Genomic DNA, 22,082 nt, shown 5'->3' on the forward strand with positions numbered 1-22,082 from the left:
CCCAAGCCATGACAGACACTAACGGCCGTGACCCGAACACTGCGCCACGGGGCGGTAAACGGGTTTTGATGGAGCAGGCGGCCGACGTGCGCAGGCGCGGCACGACCCACCAGGCGTCTGGGCGTGCGCAGGCACATCGTGGTCACACCCGCTGAGCGTGCAGTTGGCCGTGCGCAAGCGCACCGAGAGGACCCCGGTGGCGAACTTTGACATGCGCATGCGTGTATTGATGACTGTAAAACAATTTTAAGTGGATGAGCTTAATTCTCAGCTGTTTTACTTCTGGAATGCATGAATCATTTTGAAGTTAGTTATTCCATTTAAGTTATTCACTCCCTTAAGTTTTGTGGTCTGTTCTATCTTTGGAAAACTTGGTAAAAATAAAGTATTTTTTTCTGTAAAATAAGATATATTTATCAGAATATGCCCTATATTAATTATAAGCAAAAGCAGTATAGATAATGTGTATGTGCTGTGTTTACTTTAATGACTATTTCATAAACTAGTAACTGCTTTAACTATGGAGACAAATGCTATTTCTCAACTAGTCTGATCCAAGTGTAGGTGAAGGCTACACTCTATTAGTTTTTTTAATGTGTTAACTTTTATTGGTAAACTATCATTTAAAATATATTTAGTACATTAAAGCTTTTTTTAAAAGAAAAGATATTCTTGTAATAAAAATGATACTATCTGTATTAAAATAGTTTTAAGTGGAATATAAGACATCCATAGAAAACAAATTACACACAAAATTTTAATGCCTAAAAGTTTTGGGAATTATTTCTTGCTGACTTTATTAATACAGAGTATTTTACATCAGTGACCTTTCTGATGTTATCAACTTTTTTCAAGTTTTGAAATTATGTGAATAGAAGCATAAAAACTTAACTTTTCCCAAATCCAAAATTTAAATGTATAAAACACATTTCCCAAATTCATGGTCTGTACTGTCATTTCTTTTTTTTTTCTTTTAAATATTTTTATTATGTGATATTTGATTCATATACAAGAATATATGAAATATATGAGAAGTACTAAAGCATATAATTATGACACTCATGAATCTACCACCCAACTTCAAAAATAAAAATATCACTGATGCCTTTGTGATCCCTGAAAAGTTCTTTTCAGAACTTTTCATTTCATTCTTTATAAACTTTCTTTATCGATAATATAACATATATACAAAGCAAAGCAAGTAAAAAGCAAGTTTTCAAAGCACTATTCAAAAAGTAGCTACAGGACAGATCCCAGAGTTTGTCGTGGGCTACCATACCATCATCTCAGATCTTTCCTTCTAGCTGCTCCAGAATGTAGGTAGGTAGAAGGAATAAACATTTTCTTATCATCACAATCAACTTTTTACCCCCTTTTTTTTTGAAAAGTAACGCATATACAAAGAAGCGATGAATTTCAAAGCAAAGCACAACAATTAGTTGTAGAATAGATTCCATAGTTTGATATGTGTTACAATTCCACAATTTTAGGTTTTTACTTCTACCTGCTCTAAGATACTGGAGAAACAAAAAAAATCAACTTAATGTTTCAGCAGTCATATTCATCTTTTGAACCTACCTCCTCTGTTTAACTCCGCCATCACCTTTGATCGTTCTATCCCACTCTTTAGGGGTATTTGGGCTATAGTTGTTCTAACTTTTTCATGTTGGAAGGGGCTGACAATAATATGTGGTAGAGAGATGAATTAGCTGATATTCTGGAGAGGCTGGGCCCTCTAGGTTTCAGGATTTACATGATCCAGGGACTTATCTGGAATTTGTAGGTCTCTATAAAGTTGCCTAGTGCATGGAACATTTATAGAATCTTATATATCGCCCTAGCCATTCTTTAGGATTGGCTGGAATAGTTTTGGTTGGGGGTTGGCAAGGTATGATAGGTAGCGATGTCTAACTGAAGTATGCATAAGAGTTACCTCCAGTTATAGACTCAACTCTATTGAAACTCTGTCAGCCACTGATAATTTATTAGTTCCACTTCTTTTCCTTCTTTTGGTCATGATGGAATTTTTGATTTCACAGTGCCAGGGCTGGTCTCATGCCTGGGAGTCATCTCCCATGCCACCAGGTCAACTTTTACCTCTGGATGCCATGTCCCACATAATGAAGAGGGCAATGATTTCACTTGTAGAGTTGCGTTTAGAGAGAGTGAGGCCACATCTGAGCAGCAAAAGAGGTCCTCTGGAAGTAACTCTTAGGCTTACCTGTATGTAGGCTAAGCTTCTCTGCTACATACATTAGCTTCACAAGAATAAGCTTCAAGATCAAGGGCTTTGCCTATTGATTTGGGTGTCCCTAATGTTTGACACAGTATCAGGGGTTTCCCTGGTGGCAAAGTTTAATAGTTCCAGACTTTTTTTCAAACTTCCTTGAGGGAGTTTGCCAATGCTTTTTGATTATATGCTTAATAGGTTGTAGGATGCATCCGGGCATTACTTAGAGCTATCCTGGATTAAAGGACATCATTCTTATTCTGGGCTCCCTGTGTTTTGATTGTTGAGATGTGCTATCTAGGCAGGTTGAGTTAGATTATGTGCTACAGAAAATTTTGGTTCCAGACCAAATAAACCTTTCCTCCTTTGGTCTCAAAGAGTAGGTGCAGTTCTATAATATAGACAATGTCTTCATTATACCTGTGTTCTGAATTACCTTAATCCTGACCTGATCAGCTTTGTGCTTATCTCTAAATACCAGGTCATACATACATAAAACAGCCTCTCAAAATCAAGAAATAATAATTACCACTCCAACTAAATGTGTTTGCTATAAAAGCTTACAATCTAGACCCCTGTTTTCTTATAAGCATTTTCTAAAGGAGATCATACAATAATTGTTTGTTCATTTCTGGCTGATTTTGCCTCACCAAATGTCCCACAGGTTCATTCACATTATTGCATGCCTCGCGACTTTGTTCCTCTTTGTAGCAGCATAATATTCAATCATAAGTATACATCATCATTTGCCAATCTATTTCTCAGTCAGTGTATCCTTCAGCCACCTGCATTCATTAGGCATCATGTATAATGCCCAAAGTCCACAGTCCATCAATACTCTCAATTTTAAATAATTTCATTGTTCTCAAAAAAAGATAACCTCTAAGCACACCCTCACCAAATAGGAAATCTAAATCTCCCCTTAATTATTGTCCCTCCCCCCATTATTTACCCCTGCTATTGCTGTGGTACTATTGATGTTTTCCTGTTAAACATAGCCCATAACTTGCAATAGCAGTTTTCTTCCTGTACCCTGGATTTAAGTACTCTTTGTACGCAAATCATACCTTTGAAGTAGTTCTTGCAAGAACTTATTTATATTTTTGTGTTAATCAGTGGGACACATAGGTCTATACACCCCCTTTCAATCATGTTCACCTTCAGTCTGGTAATATTACTTATAGACCCACTAGAGAATTGCCTTCACTTATATCTATTTCCTTACATTTTTGTTCAACCTCATTAGCTAACCATTTACCCATCTCTAACTTCTGTGTATCCCTATGTCCCCATAGTCTGTATTTTAAGCCTCCAATTTTACCGTTACCATGGTCATAAAAGTGGAGTCATACAGTATCTATCATTTTGTGACTGGCTTATTTTACTCAGCATTATTTCCTCAAGGCTCATCCATCTTGTCATGTGCTTCAGGAAATCATTTTACCTTATTGCTGCACAAAATTCCATCATATGCATATACCACATTTTGTAATATTCACTTGTCTGTTGATGGACATTTGGATTATTTCCATCTTTTGACGATTGTGAATAATGCTGCTATGAACATCAGTGTGCAAATGTCTGTTTGTGTCATTGCTTTCAGCTCTTTTGGATATATGCTGTGTTATTGCTGGTTCTTAGGCGAACTTGATATGTAATTTCCTAAGGAACCACCAAACTGTCTTCCATAGTGGCTGTGCCATTATACATTCCCACCAGTAGAGCAAAAGTGTTCCGATAATTTCACATCCTCTCCAACATTTGTAGTTTCCTGTTTGTTTACTAGCAGCCATTCTTTTTTTAATTTTCTTTTTTTAGGGGAGAGCATGAATGCAGTCCCCACTACCACAAATTATGCAGTCGAGTTTCCTACATTTGGGGAAATCATAGGGGTCAGCACATCTGGAGTGAGATGGAGAAGCCTCCCCCTAGGAAGATCACCTACACGATCATGGTATCTCCCCTGCCAGGCAAGTATACTACTAGCAGACATTCTTGTAGGTATAATGTGGTATCTCATTGTAGTCTTGATCTGCATTTCCCTTATAGCTAATGAAAATGAGCATATCTTCATCTGCTTTTGAGCCGGTTGTATTTGCTGTTCAGAAAAAATGCCTATTCATATCTTTAGCTCATTTTATAATTGGGTTGTTTGTTCTTTTGTGGTTGATTTGTATGATTTCTTTATGTATACAGGATATCAAACCTTTGTTTGATGTGTGATTTCCAGATATTTTCTGAACTCAGTCTTATATGGTTTCCTTTGTATATAGTAGATTGTTTTTCTCTTGCCACTTTCAGAGTTTTCTGTTTCTCTTCAACATTTGATAGACTGATTAGTATGTGTCTTGGGGAAGGCTTATTTGAATTTATTCTATTTGGGCTTTTCTGAATTTTATATTTATGTCCTTTATGAGGGTTGGGAAGCTTTCCTCCATAATACCCTCAGCTACTCTTCCTAGCCCTTTACTCCCCTCTTTTTCTTCTGGGACACCAGTTATTCTTATACTTATGCACTTTGTTTTGTCTATCATTTCCCTGAGATCCAATTCAAATTTTTCCAATTTTTTTTAGCCAGTTGCTGTTTTGAGTCTTCAAAGTCAGTTATCCTGTCCTGTATATCACTTAGTCTTTCCTCTGTCTCTTCAAATATGTGTTGTGTGCCTCTAGTATGTTTATTATTTGGTCAACAGTGTCTTTAATCTCCTTGATATCTGCTATTTTTCTATTTATTCTTTCAAATTCCTCTTTATGCTCTAGTGTTTTCTTGATTTCCTTTATGTCATTTGCCATCCCATTTATTTTATTAAATAGAATTGTATGAACATCTTTGATTAGTTGTTCTAATTTTTGCGTTTCCCCTGGTATTTTAATTTGGTCATTAAACTTGGCTATATGTGTCTGCATTGTGATATGCTTAGTGATCTTCTGTTGTTTTTGTCACATGTAAATATCTTGATTGATTTAGTTTGAGAGTTGATTTCTTTCAGTAGTGTAAGGCCTTGTGTTTGCAGAATGGGTGTGCAGCAGGGAGCAGGGTACAGGACAGGGCACAGCAGTGCAGTGATTAGTTTCAGGGTAGGTATAGGCACAGGTTGGGGATGTTACACTGATGCTTGTGAACATGGGTGCCTGCAGCCAGAGAGGATGTAGCTGTGTGGGTGCACTGGCCTGGGGGGCATAATCCTGGTGTGTGCTGGTCTAGGGTGTGGGGCACTTTGTGCACAGGCATAGAGCTGTGGCAGCAGGTAGGTGGGGCAGATGTGATCTGACAGCACAAGTAAGCAGTTTCTCAGAGCTGAGAAGTGTGGCTGAAGGCTGTGCACATGCACAGTTCTAGGACTGCTGTAAATGGAAGTTCCCAGTGCTGAAGGACATGAGGGGGTGTCTATGCTCATGTGCAAGGCTAAGAGCACTGTAAACTTATGCACAGAGCTCACGGGGTGGGGGAGCATGGGGGATGAGGTTGTGTGACATTATGGGTGGGGGCCAGGGGTAGCCTGGGTATGGAGGTCAGCATGCCCACAGACTTTATGAGCTGGCAACAGTCTGCAGGGAACAGGGAGGGGGAGATAGTGCTGGGGGGAGTTGGGCTGCACTTGGGATGGGGGTGTGGGGCATGTTCGTGTGATGGGAGCTGGTGGGGCAAGGGTGCCTGGAGCACAGGGAATGGGAGTGGGTGATGGGGTTCAGGTGTGTGAGGTATAGGGTGAATTGCCAGTAACAGAGCTGTGCTGGTGAGGGTAGCACATTCACAGAACATGGCCTGGCTTACTTCCTAGTCTCCAACTCCCATCCATGCACTCCCACGGATTCTGCACCTCCAAACCAGTCTGCAGCTTTCTGCCTCTCAGGTCTTCAACCTCTGCAACCAGGGCTGCCCTATGTGGTGCAGAAGACTCTCCCAGATCAGCTGCACTCCAGAATCACTGCCTCAGTTGTCCTCCGGTCTCTTCTCTAACTTTTCCGTGGAGCAGGGCTGAACTTGAGCTACTCTATTTGCCATCTTACTGGAAGTCCTTCTTTCTTCCCTTTTGATACACCTTCTCAGTACAGCCTTTGCCACACCCTATGAGGTTTGATATGTTGTATCCCCATTTTCATTCATCACCAGATAGATATTGATTTCTCTGGCAATTTCTTCTTTGGCCTACTGGTGGTTTTAAGAGTGTGTTATTTAATCTCCATATATTTGTGAAAGTTCTCGTTCCTTGGTGGTTACTGATATCCAGATTCATTCCATTGTGATCAGAGAAAGCACTTTGAATAATTTCAATGTTTGCAAATTTATAAAGACCTGTTTCATTCCCCAGAATATGGTCTATCCTGGAGAATGTTCCATGAGAACTAGAGAATTTATATCCTGGTGTTTTGGGGTGTAATGATTGTATATGTCTGTTAGGTCTAATTCATTTATCAAGTTGTTTAACTTCCCTATTTCCTTATTGATTTTCTGCCTGGTTGTTCTATCTAAAGAGGAGAGTGGTGTTTGAAGTTTCCTACTCTTATTGTTGAAACTCTATCACTCCCTTCAGTTTTGCCAATGTCTTTCTCATATACTTTGCAGTTCCTTGATTGGACACATAAACATTTATGAATGTTATTTCTTCTTGGTGAGTTGTCCTTTTTATTAATATACAGTGTTCTTCTCTATCTCTTATCATGTCTTTACATTTAAAATCTGTTTTGTCTGATATTCGTATAGCTATTCCTGCTTTCTTTTGGTTACAACTCGTGCAGAACATCTTTTTCCATCCTCACTTTCAATCTATTTGTATCCTTGTGTCTAAGTTGAGTCTCTTGTAAGCAGCATATAGCTGGATTATAGTTATTAATCCATTCTGCAATCTGTACTTTTCAATTCCATTAACATTCAAAGTTATTACTGAAAAGGCATTTCTTGAATCCACCATCTTATCTTTTGGATTTTATTCACCAAATCTATATATTCTTTTCCCTCTTTCTCTTTTTATCCTTTAAGTTACTCCAACTGGTATTTTTCAATTCTCTGCCTCCCCCACCCGACCTTTTCTTTTTTTCAAATAGCAGAACTCCCTTTACAAATCCTTATAGGGCCAGTGTCTTATTGGCAAATTCTTTCAGGATTTGTTTATCTGTGAAAATTTTCATCTCTCTCTCAGTTTTGAAGGACAATTTGACTGGGTACAGAATTCTTGGCTGTAAGTCTCTCTCTTTCAGGATCTTAAATATATCATACAAGTGCCTTCATGCCTCCATGGTGCTGGTTGAGTCATCTGAACTCAGTTTTATGTGAACACCCTTGTATGTAGTAGACTGTTTTTCTCTTGTCATTTCAGGATTTTCTACTCCTCTTCAACATTTGCCAGACTGATTAATAAGTATCTTGAGGAAGGCTTATCTGGATTTACTATATTTGGAGTCACTGAGCTTCTTTGACTTGCAAATTTATCTCCTTTTTCTGAGGGCTGGAAAGTTTTCCCCCACTATATCCTCAACTAATCTTCCTAGCCCTTTGCTCTTCTCTTATGCTTCTGGGGTACCAATGATTCTTGTACTTGCATGCTTTCTTTTGTCCATCATTCCCTGAGATCTGATTCAAATTTTTCCATCTTTTTTTTTTTGCCATTTGCTGTTTTGAGTGTTAGGAATCACTTGTCCTGTCCTCTAGTTTGCGTATTCTTTCTTCTACCTCTTCAAACATGCTGGTTTGTGTCTCTAGCATGCTTTCTATTTGGTCTACAACCTCTTTAAACTCTGTTATAGCTGCTATTTTTCTGTTTATTCTTTCTAATTCCACTTTATGCTCTTCCAGTGTTTTCTTGATCTTTATGTCATTAGCCATCCCATTTATTTTATTTAGTAGAGTTATATGAACATGTTTGATTAGTTGCTCTAACATTTCTGCCTCCTCTGGTATTTTAATTTGGTCATTAGGCTGGTCTATATCTGTTTGCATCATGATATGCTTAGTCATCTTCTGTTGTCTTTGAAGTATATGAATATCTTGATTGGTTTACATTGGGAGTTGATTTCCTTCAGTAGTCTAAAGCTTTATATTTGTAGGATGGATGTGGAGCAGGATGTGGGGTGCAGGGTGAGGCACAACAGAGTTGTAAATATGCACTGCAGTGCAGGTATAGGCACAGGTTGGGGATGCAGCACTGGTGCCTGTGAGTATGGGTGCCCAGTTGCAGGGAGGACATGGCTGTGCCTATACCCAATTCTTTAGCACAACTGTTGGTACCTGACATATTGATTAAAACTAGAAAAGGGGAAGTGAAACAATTCTTATACATGATTACATTTTCAAGAAGCTACTCTTTGCAGAAGTAAACAGGAGAGGAGACTTTCAGGATGCTACTGAGAGGACTTGGGAGGTTTAACGCTTTGGCTTTGGTAGGCACCCGAGTGAGCTGTAGAAAGGGAATGGTAAGAGTAGATTCTGCAGCATTAAATGATAATTCTCCAAAGAGGTGGGTATTTTCTCAATCTAAATTCTAAGCATTTCAGTAGTTGAGGGTTAGAAATGAAATATAAATAAAAGAGTCATCTTCACAACTGCTTAGGAAAAGGTGACTGTGCCACTAGACTCATGATGCTGTGTGGTCCAAAAGCCTTTGGTAGTGTAATGTGACAAGAAAAAAATTAATATGCAACCCACATAACACCATTGAAACTCCAAAAAATATCATTTTATTTAAAAATGTATTTAGCACACATAAAACAAAACAATATTTATTCTTTTTTTTCCTCTTCTGGTACAGGATCTGTTGGTGGCTCCTCCACTGTTGCACCGTTGCTCTCTGAGCCAGAATTGCTCAGAATTGTCCTTGGTTCCTTCCTCTGCCATGCTGCCAACCCCTCTTCCCCACTCTCCTTGTGCTCAGTAGGTGTGCCTTCCTCACCATTCTGTTGGTCCTCTGTTGTTTCATCAAGGTGTGCCTCCTCTGTCTCCACTGGAATACTCTCATATTCCTTCTTTTCTTCAATTTTATTAGCTGCCTGCTCTTCCTCAGGAGCAATACTGCTCTGACTATGTTCAGCTTGTTCTGATGCCTCTCTTCCCTCCTTTCTTCTGGGGGCCTGTTCCTCTGCCTGTGCAGTTTTAGCTGCAATTTTCTCCATATCCACTTCTATGTGGATATGCAGGGACTACATAGCTTTTAACTTTATTGCTAAATGCGTTTGTGCTTTCCAAGAATTTTCTCTTCTTTTCCTGGTGCCACTCCTCTATCTGAAGAAGTTTAGCTTCTAGTTTTCCCTGATGAACCATTAAGGCCTGGACCTGTCACTTGAGGACCTGCATTTTGACTGTTGAGAAAACTGGCCAAATACCTGGCACCACATTCTTGCTAAGGATTTCAGTAATAAGGTGGTGGTTTCTCTGGAAATGGAAGCCGTATGCTTCATTGAAAAGCCATCATTATAATCATTTGGATCTTCAGCAGGCTGAATGCTCATGTAAGGTTTTCCTTTCTCATGTGAAACTGTCTCAGTCAATTTTCTTCTTCTAAAGCAGCTTCTGCATGACTTTTTTGCATTTATGTAAGCAAGGTATGTGGGGGAATTATGATAGGCCTTCATAGATTCATTATACTCTATCTTTTCTGCTATGTATTCATTTAAATACTCTTGTTTCTTTTCATCAGTGAGGTCTTGTCACATGCCACCAATAATCTTACCAATTGCCCACAACTTTAGGTCAGGGTTGGAAGCCTTTACTTGGTCCTAGATCTTTCTGCTGTACCTCATGTAGGGCATCAGCAACTTATCTGGTGACTTTGAGGGTTCTGGAATCATAATACTAGAGAGTGCCATGACCCAGCTGTTGATGCCCAGGTTCCCTCCCAGCCTGTAGTTGTTGTAGAAGAGATGACCGCATGGATTGTGTCCCACAAACCCTGGTGTGTTGGGCATTTGTGTTGCAGGAGTATGGGTGGGAAGTGGGACATAAGATGGTCTTTTTGACATTGTGGAAGATTAAGGTCTAAGTTCCTGAAGAATGAATAGGAGACACTGCAGGCAGAAGGAGTGCCCACAGTTCCAAATGTTAGGCAATGGTTTTTGAGACTTTACAGCCAAAGCATATACAACAAAAGAAAAAATTTATAAATAGCATCTTATCAAAATTGATGATTTTTGTGCCTCAAAGGAATTTGCCATGAAATTAAAACAACAACCTAGACAATGGTAGAAAATATTTGGAAAACACATATCAAATGGGTGATGGACAGGTACCACTCTATGTCTCTCCATCCTCCCCAAGTAAGCATCCCCCAATCTTTGCCTCCCAAAATACAGGTGACCACAGCAGCATGTCACAAGGGCAGGGGGGAGGCACTATACTAAGTGGATTCTGTGCATAGGAAAAGCATGTCTGTTATCTTCCAAATTCATCACAGGAACTCTAAGTTACAGAGCATAAAGGAAAATTTCCCAAAGCCAGCTGCAGGGGTAGGTGGAGTCAAGACTGAGTACATTCATCCCCTTCTCCCTGTCCCAATTTCTCTAGTTTTTCTCCAGTATAGGGTAGAAGACACTTTATAATCACTTGCACCCTGGAGCCACTGTCCTGGTCACTTTTCTATTGTATCTCTTATTGTTGTATGGAGCCAGGGGAAACTCAGCCTCTCCTATTCTGCCATCTTGCCAAAAGTTCTGAACTTATTTTTGAGAGTTGACTTAATGTCTCTGATCACCCATTCTAATTTCTGTGCTTCTTCTGTTGTTTTACTTTTTTCCTTTAAATAAACCATCTCTTCCTGTTTCTTTGTATGGTTTGTGATCTTTTGTTGAAATCTGGGCATTTGATTATTGTGTCTTTCTAACTCTGGATGTCAGATTCTCTCTCTTCCCCAGGATTTTAGTTTATATTGGCTGTGCATTGCGGCTCCTCTTCAATATTCAGTCCAATTTATACTGAACCTATAGATCAGCCTATGGTACAAAGTTATGTTCTTCTCAGGTTTTTCTGAGCATGCATCTTTCCCTGACATGTGTGGCAGCTTTCAAGAATTCCTTGGGATGTGCAAATGTCTTCTCTCTTGGGTTTGTGGGCTGTGCTCTTTGTCTCAATTACAGTCTTTCAATCCATGCACTCAGCTCTGCTCCATTAATGTGTTCCACCTCTCTGCACTGCTTTTCTACCCTGGGAAAATTCCATGTTAGGTGAAGAAAGTATGTGCTTTAAGTCAGCCTTCCAAGAAGAGCCTGGACCTGATGTACAAAGGCATATAATGTGTTTCTTTAGATGAAATAATCATCAAGCATCAGAAACCAGCACCCAAATGTGTACATACTGCCAAACCATCAAGCCACACATGCTGAGCCAAGCCAATGATAGAGGAGGGACTCACAGAAGTAAAGGTATCTTGCTCCTTTCCTACCAATTTTAGGTTTTCTTTTTCTTGATTCAGTGTTCACTGAAAAGTTATTTTTTGTTGATCATTTTCCAGAGTTCCTGGCAAGCTAATTCTGACAGATTCTGACTTTTTTCGCTATTTCAAAAGTGGACCATTCATCAGGGGTGTCTTACTCCACTGCTTTGCTGATGTCACCACCTCAAGCTTTGGATTCTTATAAACAAACTAATTTTTTTTGGTTGTTATGATCTTTAATGATAATTCTTACTTAACTCTATAATCAACATGGAAAAGGATTTGGCAGTGGATACATCATGCAGAAGAAGTGAACAAAAATAAATACTATGGAGGAGCACTGCAGTGTGTTTCTTTCTAGGAAATGATACCCTTGATGGGATTTGGGAGGGTCTGGCTGAGCAGACTGATGTATGAACCCTGGACTTCCCCTTGTCAGCATGCCAAACCAGGGAGCCCTGTGCTCCAATAGGCAAGGGGGGGGCTGGAAGACAAATGGAGGGTGCCTATGGCCAATGTTCTAGTTTGTTAGCTGCTGGAATTCAATATACCAGAAATGGAATGGCTTTTAAAAAGGGGAATTTAATAAGTTGCTAGTTTACAGTTCTAGGCTGAGAAAATGTCCTAATGAAAACAAGTCTATAGAAATGTCCAATCAAAGGAACCCAGGGAGAGATACCTTGGTTCAAGAAGACCGATGAAGTTCAGGGTTTTTCTCTCAAATGAGAAGGCACATGGTGAACACAGTCAGGGTTTCTCTCTCAGCTTGAAGGGCACATGGTGAACATGGCATCATCTGCTAGCTTTCTCTCCTGGCTTATGGTTTCATGAAGCTCCCCGGGAGGCATTTTCCTTCTTCATCTCCAAAGGTCACTGGCTGGTATACTCTGCTTTTTGTGGCTATAATGTTCTGCTCTGATCTCTCTGAATCTCTTATTCTCCAAAACATTTCCTCTTCTATAGACTCCAATAAACCAATCAAGACCAACCCAAATGGGTGGAGACATGTTGTCACCTAATCCAGCTTAACAACCACTCTTGACTAAATCACATCATCCAGGGAGATGATCTGATTATAGTTTTAAACATACAGTATTGAATAGGAACTGTTCTACCTTTATGAAATGAGATTTTGATTAAAACATGGCTTTCCTAGGGGGCATACATCCTTTCAAACCAGCACACATGGGGACAATCAAATCAATAGGCTGAGCCCTTGATCTTGGGATTTGCCCCATGAAACTTATTCTTGAAAAAGATAGACTAAGTCTGCTTAAAATTATGCCTAAGAATCACCCCCCAAAAAACCCTTTTGTTGCTCAGATGTGACCTCTTTCTCTAAGTCACTTCTGCAGTTGAACCCATTGCCTTCCCCCATATATGTGACATGACTCCCAGAGGTATAAATCTCCCCAGTAATGTGGGACACAACTCTGGGATATGCTTGGACCCACCATCATAGTGATTGAGAAAGACTTGGCAGCTAGGAAACTAGGACAACATATAATTAGGTCCAGAAATTAATTTCTTCCAATGTTTATATTTTACAATGAAATGCAGGCAGAAAATTACACACTCTGACAAGCATAATTCAGCTCCCTGTGATTTTATTTCAAAGCAAACACCAGTACACTTGCATTGCTGTTATCCTAGAAGTGCCTTTCATGCCTCCACCAAATCATTATTCCTTCTTTCCTCACAAAGGCAACTGCAATCTTGGTTTCTTTGGATGTCACTTCCTTACTTTTACTTTACAGCTTTTTTTCATTGAAGCAGACATCTGAAAATATTAGATTTTGGTTTTGCTTGCTTACAAAATTTTGTATAAATGGAGTCATATGGCACATATTCTTTTGTCTGAATTCTAAATGTTTGATTTTAGGCTTGTAAGTCATTCATTTACATTGCAATACAGTTTCCAAATCTTAGGGAAAACAAAAAACAAAAAACACTATGTGCTGTACTAAATTTTTACTGACACATTTTCTAAAATCATCCAGAACCATAGGAAAACTGGAAGCAATGGATGATAGCTTAATGAATTTCTGTATATCTCCATAATAAGTGTGGTCAGCTACGCAGTCTGAAAGTCCTCACTGTGTTATAGCATAAAATAATACTGTTAGAACCACAGTTTGGAGTGTATTGCTTGCAGTGCATTGATTTTAGCAATCAAAATGTGGATTGATGGGAAGGGATTGCAAGTAACATAAAAACAATTACAAGTCAGCTGGGTGAAGAAAACATTTTGCTGGCTTGGAGAAATCTGTAAAAGCTTTGGCAAGGAAAACACGGGCCTTAATGTTGACCACCACTCAGTTCAGATTGCTGCTCTCCACAGTTCTCTGATTCTTAGCTTCATTATTTATGGAGAAAAATGTTTTCCACCCATAGGGAGGAATATTGGCAGTGATGCAATTGACATTAACCCCTTACAACTGTGGCCAACAAAGAGAAAGTAGCTTTGATTCTATGTTCCAGGGAAGGATTCTAGTAGGGATGATTTGTGTAAGTTTACTCTGCCTGTATAAAATACTTGCACCCATGTTGCTCAAGAATTTGGCTTATTGTCTGATGTACATAGATGACAGCATAATGACATAAGGATTTCAAAGAAAGAAAGAATTTATTGTGAGGAAGCCACACAAGAAGACAGGAGATAAAACTCAAATCTCACCCCATCAGCTGAAAGGTTATAGGATTTTTATATGATTTGGAAGAGGTTGGTTCAGAATGGTGGAATGAGGTGCTGCAGAAAGGGGAGAGATTATATACAGCAGGAAGCAAGGTCAAGTGTGGCATGTGCAGTAGAAAATCTTGCCTGCTCATACACTGCAGTATCAGAAAAGTCAGCCTTAACAAGACAAAGGGCAGTGAGTTTAGTATCATAGTTAAGTATAGGTAACTTTAGGTCAGAACTTTATTGCTATATGCATGCACAGGTAAAAGTAGCCAGAATTTTCTGATTTTTCCAGTTTAAAGAGGCCAATAAAGCAGAAGACAAAAACAGGAATTGGACAAAAGGTGTCATTACTAAAGACTAAGGAGACTGCTAGGGGCACTACCAAGGTGTGACCACCGTAATCAAGCAGATGGTCTAGGAAGCAAGATGGAGGGCTTGTAGGTTGTTTCACCTTGAATAGACGCTGACCTAGAATCATATCAGGAAATACACTTAGAGGAAAGGTTAAGAATCTTTTGCTGATCTGGAACACTTTGAAATATGAAAGGATGTATTAGTAGTGATTATTCTAGAATAATAGCTATATAAACTATATTATGCTGACTGTGCTGGGTGAGGGTCTAAAGCCTTGGAAAACCACAGGGCATACTACCTCTTAACTTAATCCTCTAATAGAAAATAATACTACATCCTCATTTCTTCATTCTTAAGATATTCTTAAGATCCTTTTCTCCACATTTTCAAGTTAAATTGAATTCAATTAAGCTTGCTTTTGCCTTATAATGTTGATTAATCAAATTCCACTGCATAACAAACATTCAAATCTACTTTATTAACAAAAGGAACAAACATTTATTAAAATATGTTAACCCTTACTATTATTCTGTCTGTGATTCAAGTTTCTATTTGTTCCTTCATCGCTCTATGGTGCATATCCTTCTCTGTTATGTTTTATTCCTAAAAATATTACCTAATTGTATTTCATCTCTCAGGGTCCCTTCACTCTGGTTATTGGCTGGATTTGAATCAGCATACCTTGGCTGAATAAAGAGAGGGAATTTAGAGCATTCATTCTCCTTGTTACATTCTTGCACTGTGAGCTAAGTTATTTTTATGCAAAAGTTCAACTACCTCAATCAGGTAGATAAAATGACCAAACCATCAGATGTCATTCAACTTCTCTTCACATAAGCTCTGACTTTTGTTCAAAGACCAAATTGAAATGTACCTATGTGGCAGTGATAGAAGTATATATGTAATAAAAAATACTATATCACCCAACTTACACCTGAATACTTAGCCCACAGAAAATGTTGAGTCACTGAAATGGCTCCATTCTCTGTGTATACCAGTTATCCTTATGTCTCTATGGGACAATTAACCCCTATCTTATTTGAAAGCTATCAGAAAGGCATTTCTACCTTTGATAAAGGAACTAATTTTATGGTAATGAAAGCATGCCAATTGGCTCAGAAACATTCAATTCACAAGTATTGCTATTTCTTCTGGAAGCTTCCAGGATGATATACTACTGGAATGGCTAACAGAAGGCTTGGCTATAACTCCAGGTAGAGTAAATCACTCTGTGATGCTTAGGTTAAATACAGGGTGTATTAGATACTTTAATTCAGTAGTTAAGTCATGCAACCATTTCCTTAGAGCCAGACTATTTAAAGCCAGAAAGCAACAGATGACTGTGGGATGGTCACTGTCAATATTATACTTAACTTGTCAACTTATAGAGAACAGGAGACTGAACTGACTTGGGGGCTGGATGCTGATTACAAAGGGAAATTGGGTTAGTACTATGCAACGAAGGGGAGAGAGACTACTCACGAAACAGGAGATTTTCTGGACAATGCCTATCCACTTAGTGCTCATTAGAAATAGGTGAATTTCCAATACTGAAATGAGAAAAGCAATTTAAAACAGAAAAACAAAATAAAACAATAAAGGATTTGGATTTCATTAGGGTAGAAACTGACATGTTCCCACCAGACAAGGGAACAAACAATAGGTGGTAGAAAATGCTTATTCATAAGCTGTAATCTATTTCAGAAGTGGGACTACATGAGCTGTGCTGCAGGTTATTTTATTGTTAGATTTCCATCAAAGCTTATATGAAGCATATTGATGTTAGCAAAAGTTACAATTAAAGCCTCAGGAGTGCGTCTGTCTATCATGATATAATCTCACAATGATAGGGTTGAATTTCAGGTTTCCCTTTATTTGAACATGAAAGATACACAAAAGATAATAATGGTTGCTGAGAAGCAAAAGTGGTGAACTTATGATTCAGGCTGACCAAAATAACCAAGAACTCCATTTCTTGGATAGGATATCATTTCGAGGGCTCCTCAGGTAATAATTTAATGGTGCTCCATATCATTGTGAGAATTTAAGCCTAGCAGACTGAGTTTTCCCAGTCTGGTAGGCTAACTCCCTAACCCTAACCCTAACCCTAACCCTAACCCTAACCCTAACCCCTAACCCTAACCCTAACCCTAAACCCTAACCCTAACCCTAACCCTAACCCTAACCCTGTACCTGAGACCATCAGGAATGAGTAAACAATTTGAATAATTGATTATAGATTTTTTTCACAACCTTCCATCTAGGGGACTGACATTACATTTTATATTAGTAAAAAATTTTGTTAGCTATTAAGATTTAATTTTTCCTAATGTGTATAGGTGAGATGCAGTTAGAAGATGAAGGAGGTACTGTTGTTTTTTTAAAAAAGTATTTTTAAATTTTAGGCAAGGTAGGCTCAATTCACCCCTGGAAGAACTTGCTATTAGATGGATTCAATGTAAAGTTGTGAAAGAAAGAGTACATTTTAAAACTAATAACTAATTATACGATATAGTGGGGGAGAGAAAGGTAGATTTAATTTTTGATTATATAAATATTATTAATAAAATGAAATTAAGACATAAACATCTGGCTTTAGCACTCACGCTCTCTTAACTTGTGTATCACACACACATATAAGCACACACACATGTGCACACACACATAAACAGAATACTTTCTTTGTTCTAAGGGTTCTAGGAAACGAGATTAAAATTAACTGGTGCATAAAATGTGTATAGAAAATTTCTGAGATACATTCCACCAATCATCAAAAAATGGACCTGAACATTTACTTACATTCTTTTCCATATCTCCAGTAAAACAGCAATAATGAGACTAATTCAAATGAACAGAAGAGGCACAAGGACATTCTTCCTTTGGAAGGAAGAATGCAGATAAATCATAAACCTTCTGAACTATCAAAATGAGAGAGTAATACAAGGAAGAAGATATGGGATCCCAACAATCTGAAATTCAATATATGAGATCAACAAATGGAATTGTCAGGAGGAAAGGAAAGGGACATCTTGTGTCCTAGATAATATACAGTGAGAGAAAGGGGGCTGCAGGAGTGGCAGAGGCCTCCAATCAAACTACCTTATTCTGGACACAGTAAGCACCCTGCCTGGGGCTGTATACTCTAAGGGGCCCAGAAAAATATTTTCATTTTAATTTATTTTAAAAACAGGAAGAAAAAATAATTATAACAGAAATGGTTATACACCAATGAAAATCCAACCTAGATTTTATTTATCTTTAAGCTAATGCAGTTGTTATATATCTATATCTATCTATATAAGATATCCATAAGATAGATAGATGGTAGATAGATAGATAGATAGATAGATAGATAGATACATAGATAGATAGATAGATAGATAGATAGATAGATAGATAGATAGATAGATAGATAGATAGATAGATAGATGGATGTTGTATATCTAAATTATATATATAAAGGAAGAGAGAAAGGGCCAGCTAAAACAAAAGAAGGACTCCAGGACCCAGAAAAGTCATAATGTGTCCCTGGCCTCCAGGAAAGAAAGAAAAAGAAAAGAAAGAAGGAAACAGGGTGAAAGAATGAGAGAGAGAGAGAAAGAAAGAAAAACAGAACTGTCAAATGTGGAGGGTGGATTAGTAATAAGTACATAGAAAATTTAGCAAACAAATCAAGACTATATAGTCAAGCAAAAACAAAAAGGTATATAAGAAGTAGATGTAATCCTAATACATTACAAGCTCAGCTGTGAATATCTGTCAAAATGAACCCTGAAAACTGGTATAACAAAACGTTTGCTATTACTAGATTAGGAAGTTTGGGAAAGGAGTATGTGCCAGGTTGTAATACACCCAATTCCTTATCTTCTAGTAGGGAAGCAATAGATAAGAATTAAATTAAATAATAGTATTAGAGGCATGATACAGAAATGCAAAGTTAAATAACAGAAGAAGCATTTAAAAGATTAAAGTTGTTGCTTTGGGGTTGAGACTCAGTGTTGGGGAGATTGGAACTGGATGCTGCTCTGCATTATATAGAGCTTGTTCCAATCTGCTAGCTGCTGGAATGTGATATACCAAAAATGGAATGGGTTTTAAAAACGAGAATTTAGTAAGTTGCTAGGTAACAGTTCTAAGGCCAAGAAAAAGTCTCAATTAAAACAAGTCTATAGAAATGTCCAATCTAAGGCATCCAGAGAAAGATACCTTGGTTCAAGAAGGCCAATGAAGTTCCAGGTTTCACTCTCAAGTGGAAGGGCACATGGCAAACATGGTCATGGTTTCTCTCTCATCCGGAAAGGCACATAGTGAACATGGCATCATCCGCTAGCTTCCTCTCCAAGCCTCTTATTTTCTCCAAATCTCCAAAGAACACTGACTGGTGGACTCTCTGCTTCTCATGGCTATGTCATTCTGAAGCTTTCTTCAAAATATTTCTTCTTTCATAAGATTCCAGTAAATGAATCAATACCCACACCTGATTGTGTCACATCTCCATGGAAGGAACCTATCATGTTTCCAACATACAGTACTGAATATGGAGTAAAAGAAACCATTGCTCACACAAGGTTGATTAGGATTAAAACATGGCTTTTCAAGGATACATAAATCCTTTCAAACCAGCACATTCCATCCTCTACAGCCTAAGAAAGACATTTTTTTCATATACAAAATACATTCATTCCATAACAATATCAAAGAATCTTAAACTATTTCAGCAACAATACAAATACAATACAAGGTTAAAACTAACACAAAGTCTCATCAAAATCTGTTACAGGCATAGTCTGTTCTAGGGCAAAATTTCTCCACTGGCTCTGAACCTGTGAAACTCAAAACATGTTACTTGTGGCCAACATACAATTCATAGGATACATATATCCATTTCCATATGGAGGTACTGGAAGGAACACAGGGATCTCTGGACCCATGCAGTTTCAATAACCTGCAGGGCAAAGTCTATTAGATTTCAAAGTCTGAAAATCATTTTTCTTCAGGGCTTTAGAAAGCATCCATACTTTCCAAAGGCCTATGCAGTGGCCTGCCTCTCTCTCTCTGCACACAACCTTGGGGGACATTGGGGAGACCACCTTTTTCTTAGCTCTACCCTCTCCAAGGTTTGGGGCTGCACCCAGGCTCTCTGCCACCTCTGGGGCACATGCTCAACCCCTTCATGTGGTGTCAGTCAGGCTCGCCCCAAGCTCCAAGGAATGTACTTCACCCTCTCCACATGCTTGGGTAGGTCCACTCTCCTGGCCTGAGATTTCTTGACTTCAGAACCCAGCCTCCGTTGCTTTGCCTCTGAAGTTATTTTTCCTTGGCCCCTCTTAGTTATTTATTTATTTATTTGAAGTTAGCAAAACCACAGGTTTTCTTTAAAACTCTGGGCCTCCTACATTTTGACAAAGAGCATTGAGACTGAGCCACAGATTCTCTATCCCTACACACTATGCACTATTTTACATATTCATTGTCTTTTAAGTTTCTTATTCCCCCTAAAACACAGGCATACACCTAGCCCACCCACCAGCACACAAACACATTTTGTTCAACGTGTCCCTTCTCTGTCCCTCTCAGTCCTGACTGGCAGTGGTTCTTTTTATACAGGTCCCACAAGACCATTGTTTTTCTATGCACTAGCCTCAAACTCAGATCATATTCATCAGCATAAGGAATTTCCACAAATCCTTCCTGGAGATATCCAGGTCAAATCCTGGCTTTCTTTGAAACAGCTGACTGGTTCCAGATTTGGCTAAATCCTCATGTGGGCCACTATTCTTTGGGCTCTCCATTCCTGGAAGCCCAGAATATTCCAGAGTATCAATGTCTGGTTTCTTTGTTTTTTTTCTATTATTAATTTAAAAAAATTAACTAACACAACATTTAGAAACCATTCCATTCTACATATACAATCAGTAATTCTTAATATCATCACATAGATGCATATTCATCATTTCTTAGTACATTTGCATCGATTTAGAAAAAGAAATAGAAAGACAACAGAAAAAGAAATAAAACGATAATAGAGAGAAAAAATTTAAAAAAAGAAAAAAAAACTATACCTCAGATGCAGCTTCATTCACTGTTTTAACATAATTACATTACAATTAGGTAGTATTGTGCTGTCCATTTCTGAGTTTTTGTATCCAGTCTTGTTGCACGGTCTGTATCCCTTCAGCTCCAATTACCCATTATCTTACCCTATTTCTATCTCCTGATGGTCTCTGTTACCAACGACATATTCCAAGTTTATTCTCTAATGTTGGTTCACATCAGTGGGACCATACAATATTTGTCCTTTAGTTTTTGGCTAGTCTCACTCAGCATAATGTTCTCTAGGTCCATCCATGTTATTACATGCTTCATAAATTTATTCTGTCTTAAAGCTGTATAATATTCCATCATATGTATATACCACAGTTTGTTTAGCCACTCGTCTGTTGATGGACATTTTGGCTGTTTCCACCTCTTTGCAATTGTAAATAATGCTGCTATAAACATTGGTGTGCAAATGTCCGTTTATGTCTTTGCCCTTAAGTCCTTTGAGTAGATACCCAGCAATGGTATTGCTGGGTCGTATGGCAATTCTATATTCAGCTTTTTGAGGAACCACCAAACTGCCTTCCACAGTGGTTGCACCATTTGAATGTCTGGTTTCTTTGTAACCAAGAGTTCCATTCTCAGCTTATTTCTCTTCTGTCACACTTCATTATAAGCTGTGAGGAGAAACCAGGCTGCACTTTCCATATTTAATTTGGAAATCTTTTTCAGCTAAATATCCAAGTCCATGGCTTTTGAAATCTGCCTTCCAGCCAAAGCCACTAGTCAACTTTGCCAAATTATATGCCATTTTTAAACAAGGATCACCTTCCTTCCAGCCTGCAATAACACATGCCTCATATCTGTTCAAGACCCTGTCAGAAGTGTCTTTAGAGTCCACATTTCTACCAACAGTCTCTTCCAAGCATTCTAGCCCTTCTCTATCAAGCTTCTCACAATTCCTTCAAAATCTTCCCCTCATCCATTTAAAAAGCCATTCCAACTTGTTTGGTATTTGCAAACACAAGTACCCCTTCCTGGTACCAATATCTGTTTGCTAGCTGCTGGAATGCTATATAGCATAAATGGAATGGCTTTTAAAAGGGGAATTTAATAAGTTGCTAGATTGCAGATCTAAGGCCAAGAAAATGTCCCAATTAAAACAAGTCTAAAGAAATGTACAACTTAAGGCACCTAGGGAGAGAGACCTTGATGCAAGAAGGCCCATGAAGTGGAGGGCTTCTCTTTCATCTGAAAAGGCACATGGCAAACCTGGCATCATCTGTTAGTGTCCTCTTCAGACCTCTTGTTTCATGAATCTCCCCAGGAGTCATTCTTGTTCTTTATCTCCAAAGGTCTCTGGATGGTGGACATTCAGCTTCATGGTTCTATGGCATTCTGTCATCCTTCTCTGCTC

The 22,082-nt window shown here is 38.5% G+C and overlaps 1 protein-coding gene and 1 non-coding gene across 4 annotated transcripts in view; both read right to left on the reverse strand.

Moving 5' to 3' along the window:
• Nucleotides 1–4,045: 4,045 nt before the first annotated feature.
• Nucleotides 4,046–4,208, reverse strand: LOC143651083 (U1 spliceosomal RNA). Its single transcript, XR_013159826.1, has one exon. It is a non-coding gene; the product is annotated as a U1 spliceosomal RNA (small nuclear RNA).
• Nucleotides 4,209–6,599: 2,391 nt separating this feature from the next.
• The window catches only part of LOC143649767 (uncharacterized), a 101,438-nt gene continuing 85,955 nt past the window's right edge, over nt 6,600–22,082 (reverse strand). For 2 of the 3 annotated variants that reach the window (XR_013159167.1, XM_077119688.1), the window contains exon 14: nt 14,922–16,176. Coding sequence is in view for 2 of the 3 variants with exons in the window: in XM_077119688.1 (XP_076975803.1) it covers nt 16,153–16,176 (24 nt within the window). In the remaining variant the exon portion in view is untranslated. Of the gene's footprint in view, nt 13,370–14,921; nt 16,177–22,082 lie in introns of those variants that run through there. The other variant, XM_077119687.1, reaches the window with a different exon arrangement.

The sequence above is a fragment of the Tamandua tetradactyla genome, chromosome 11, assembly GCF_023851605.1.
Source record: "Tamandua tetradactyla isolate mTamTet1 chromosome 11, mTamTet1.pri, whole genome shotgun sequence".
NCBI lineage: Eukaryota > Metazoa > Chordata > Mammalia > Pilosa > Myrmecophagidae > Tamandua > Tamandua tetradactyla.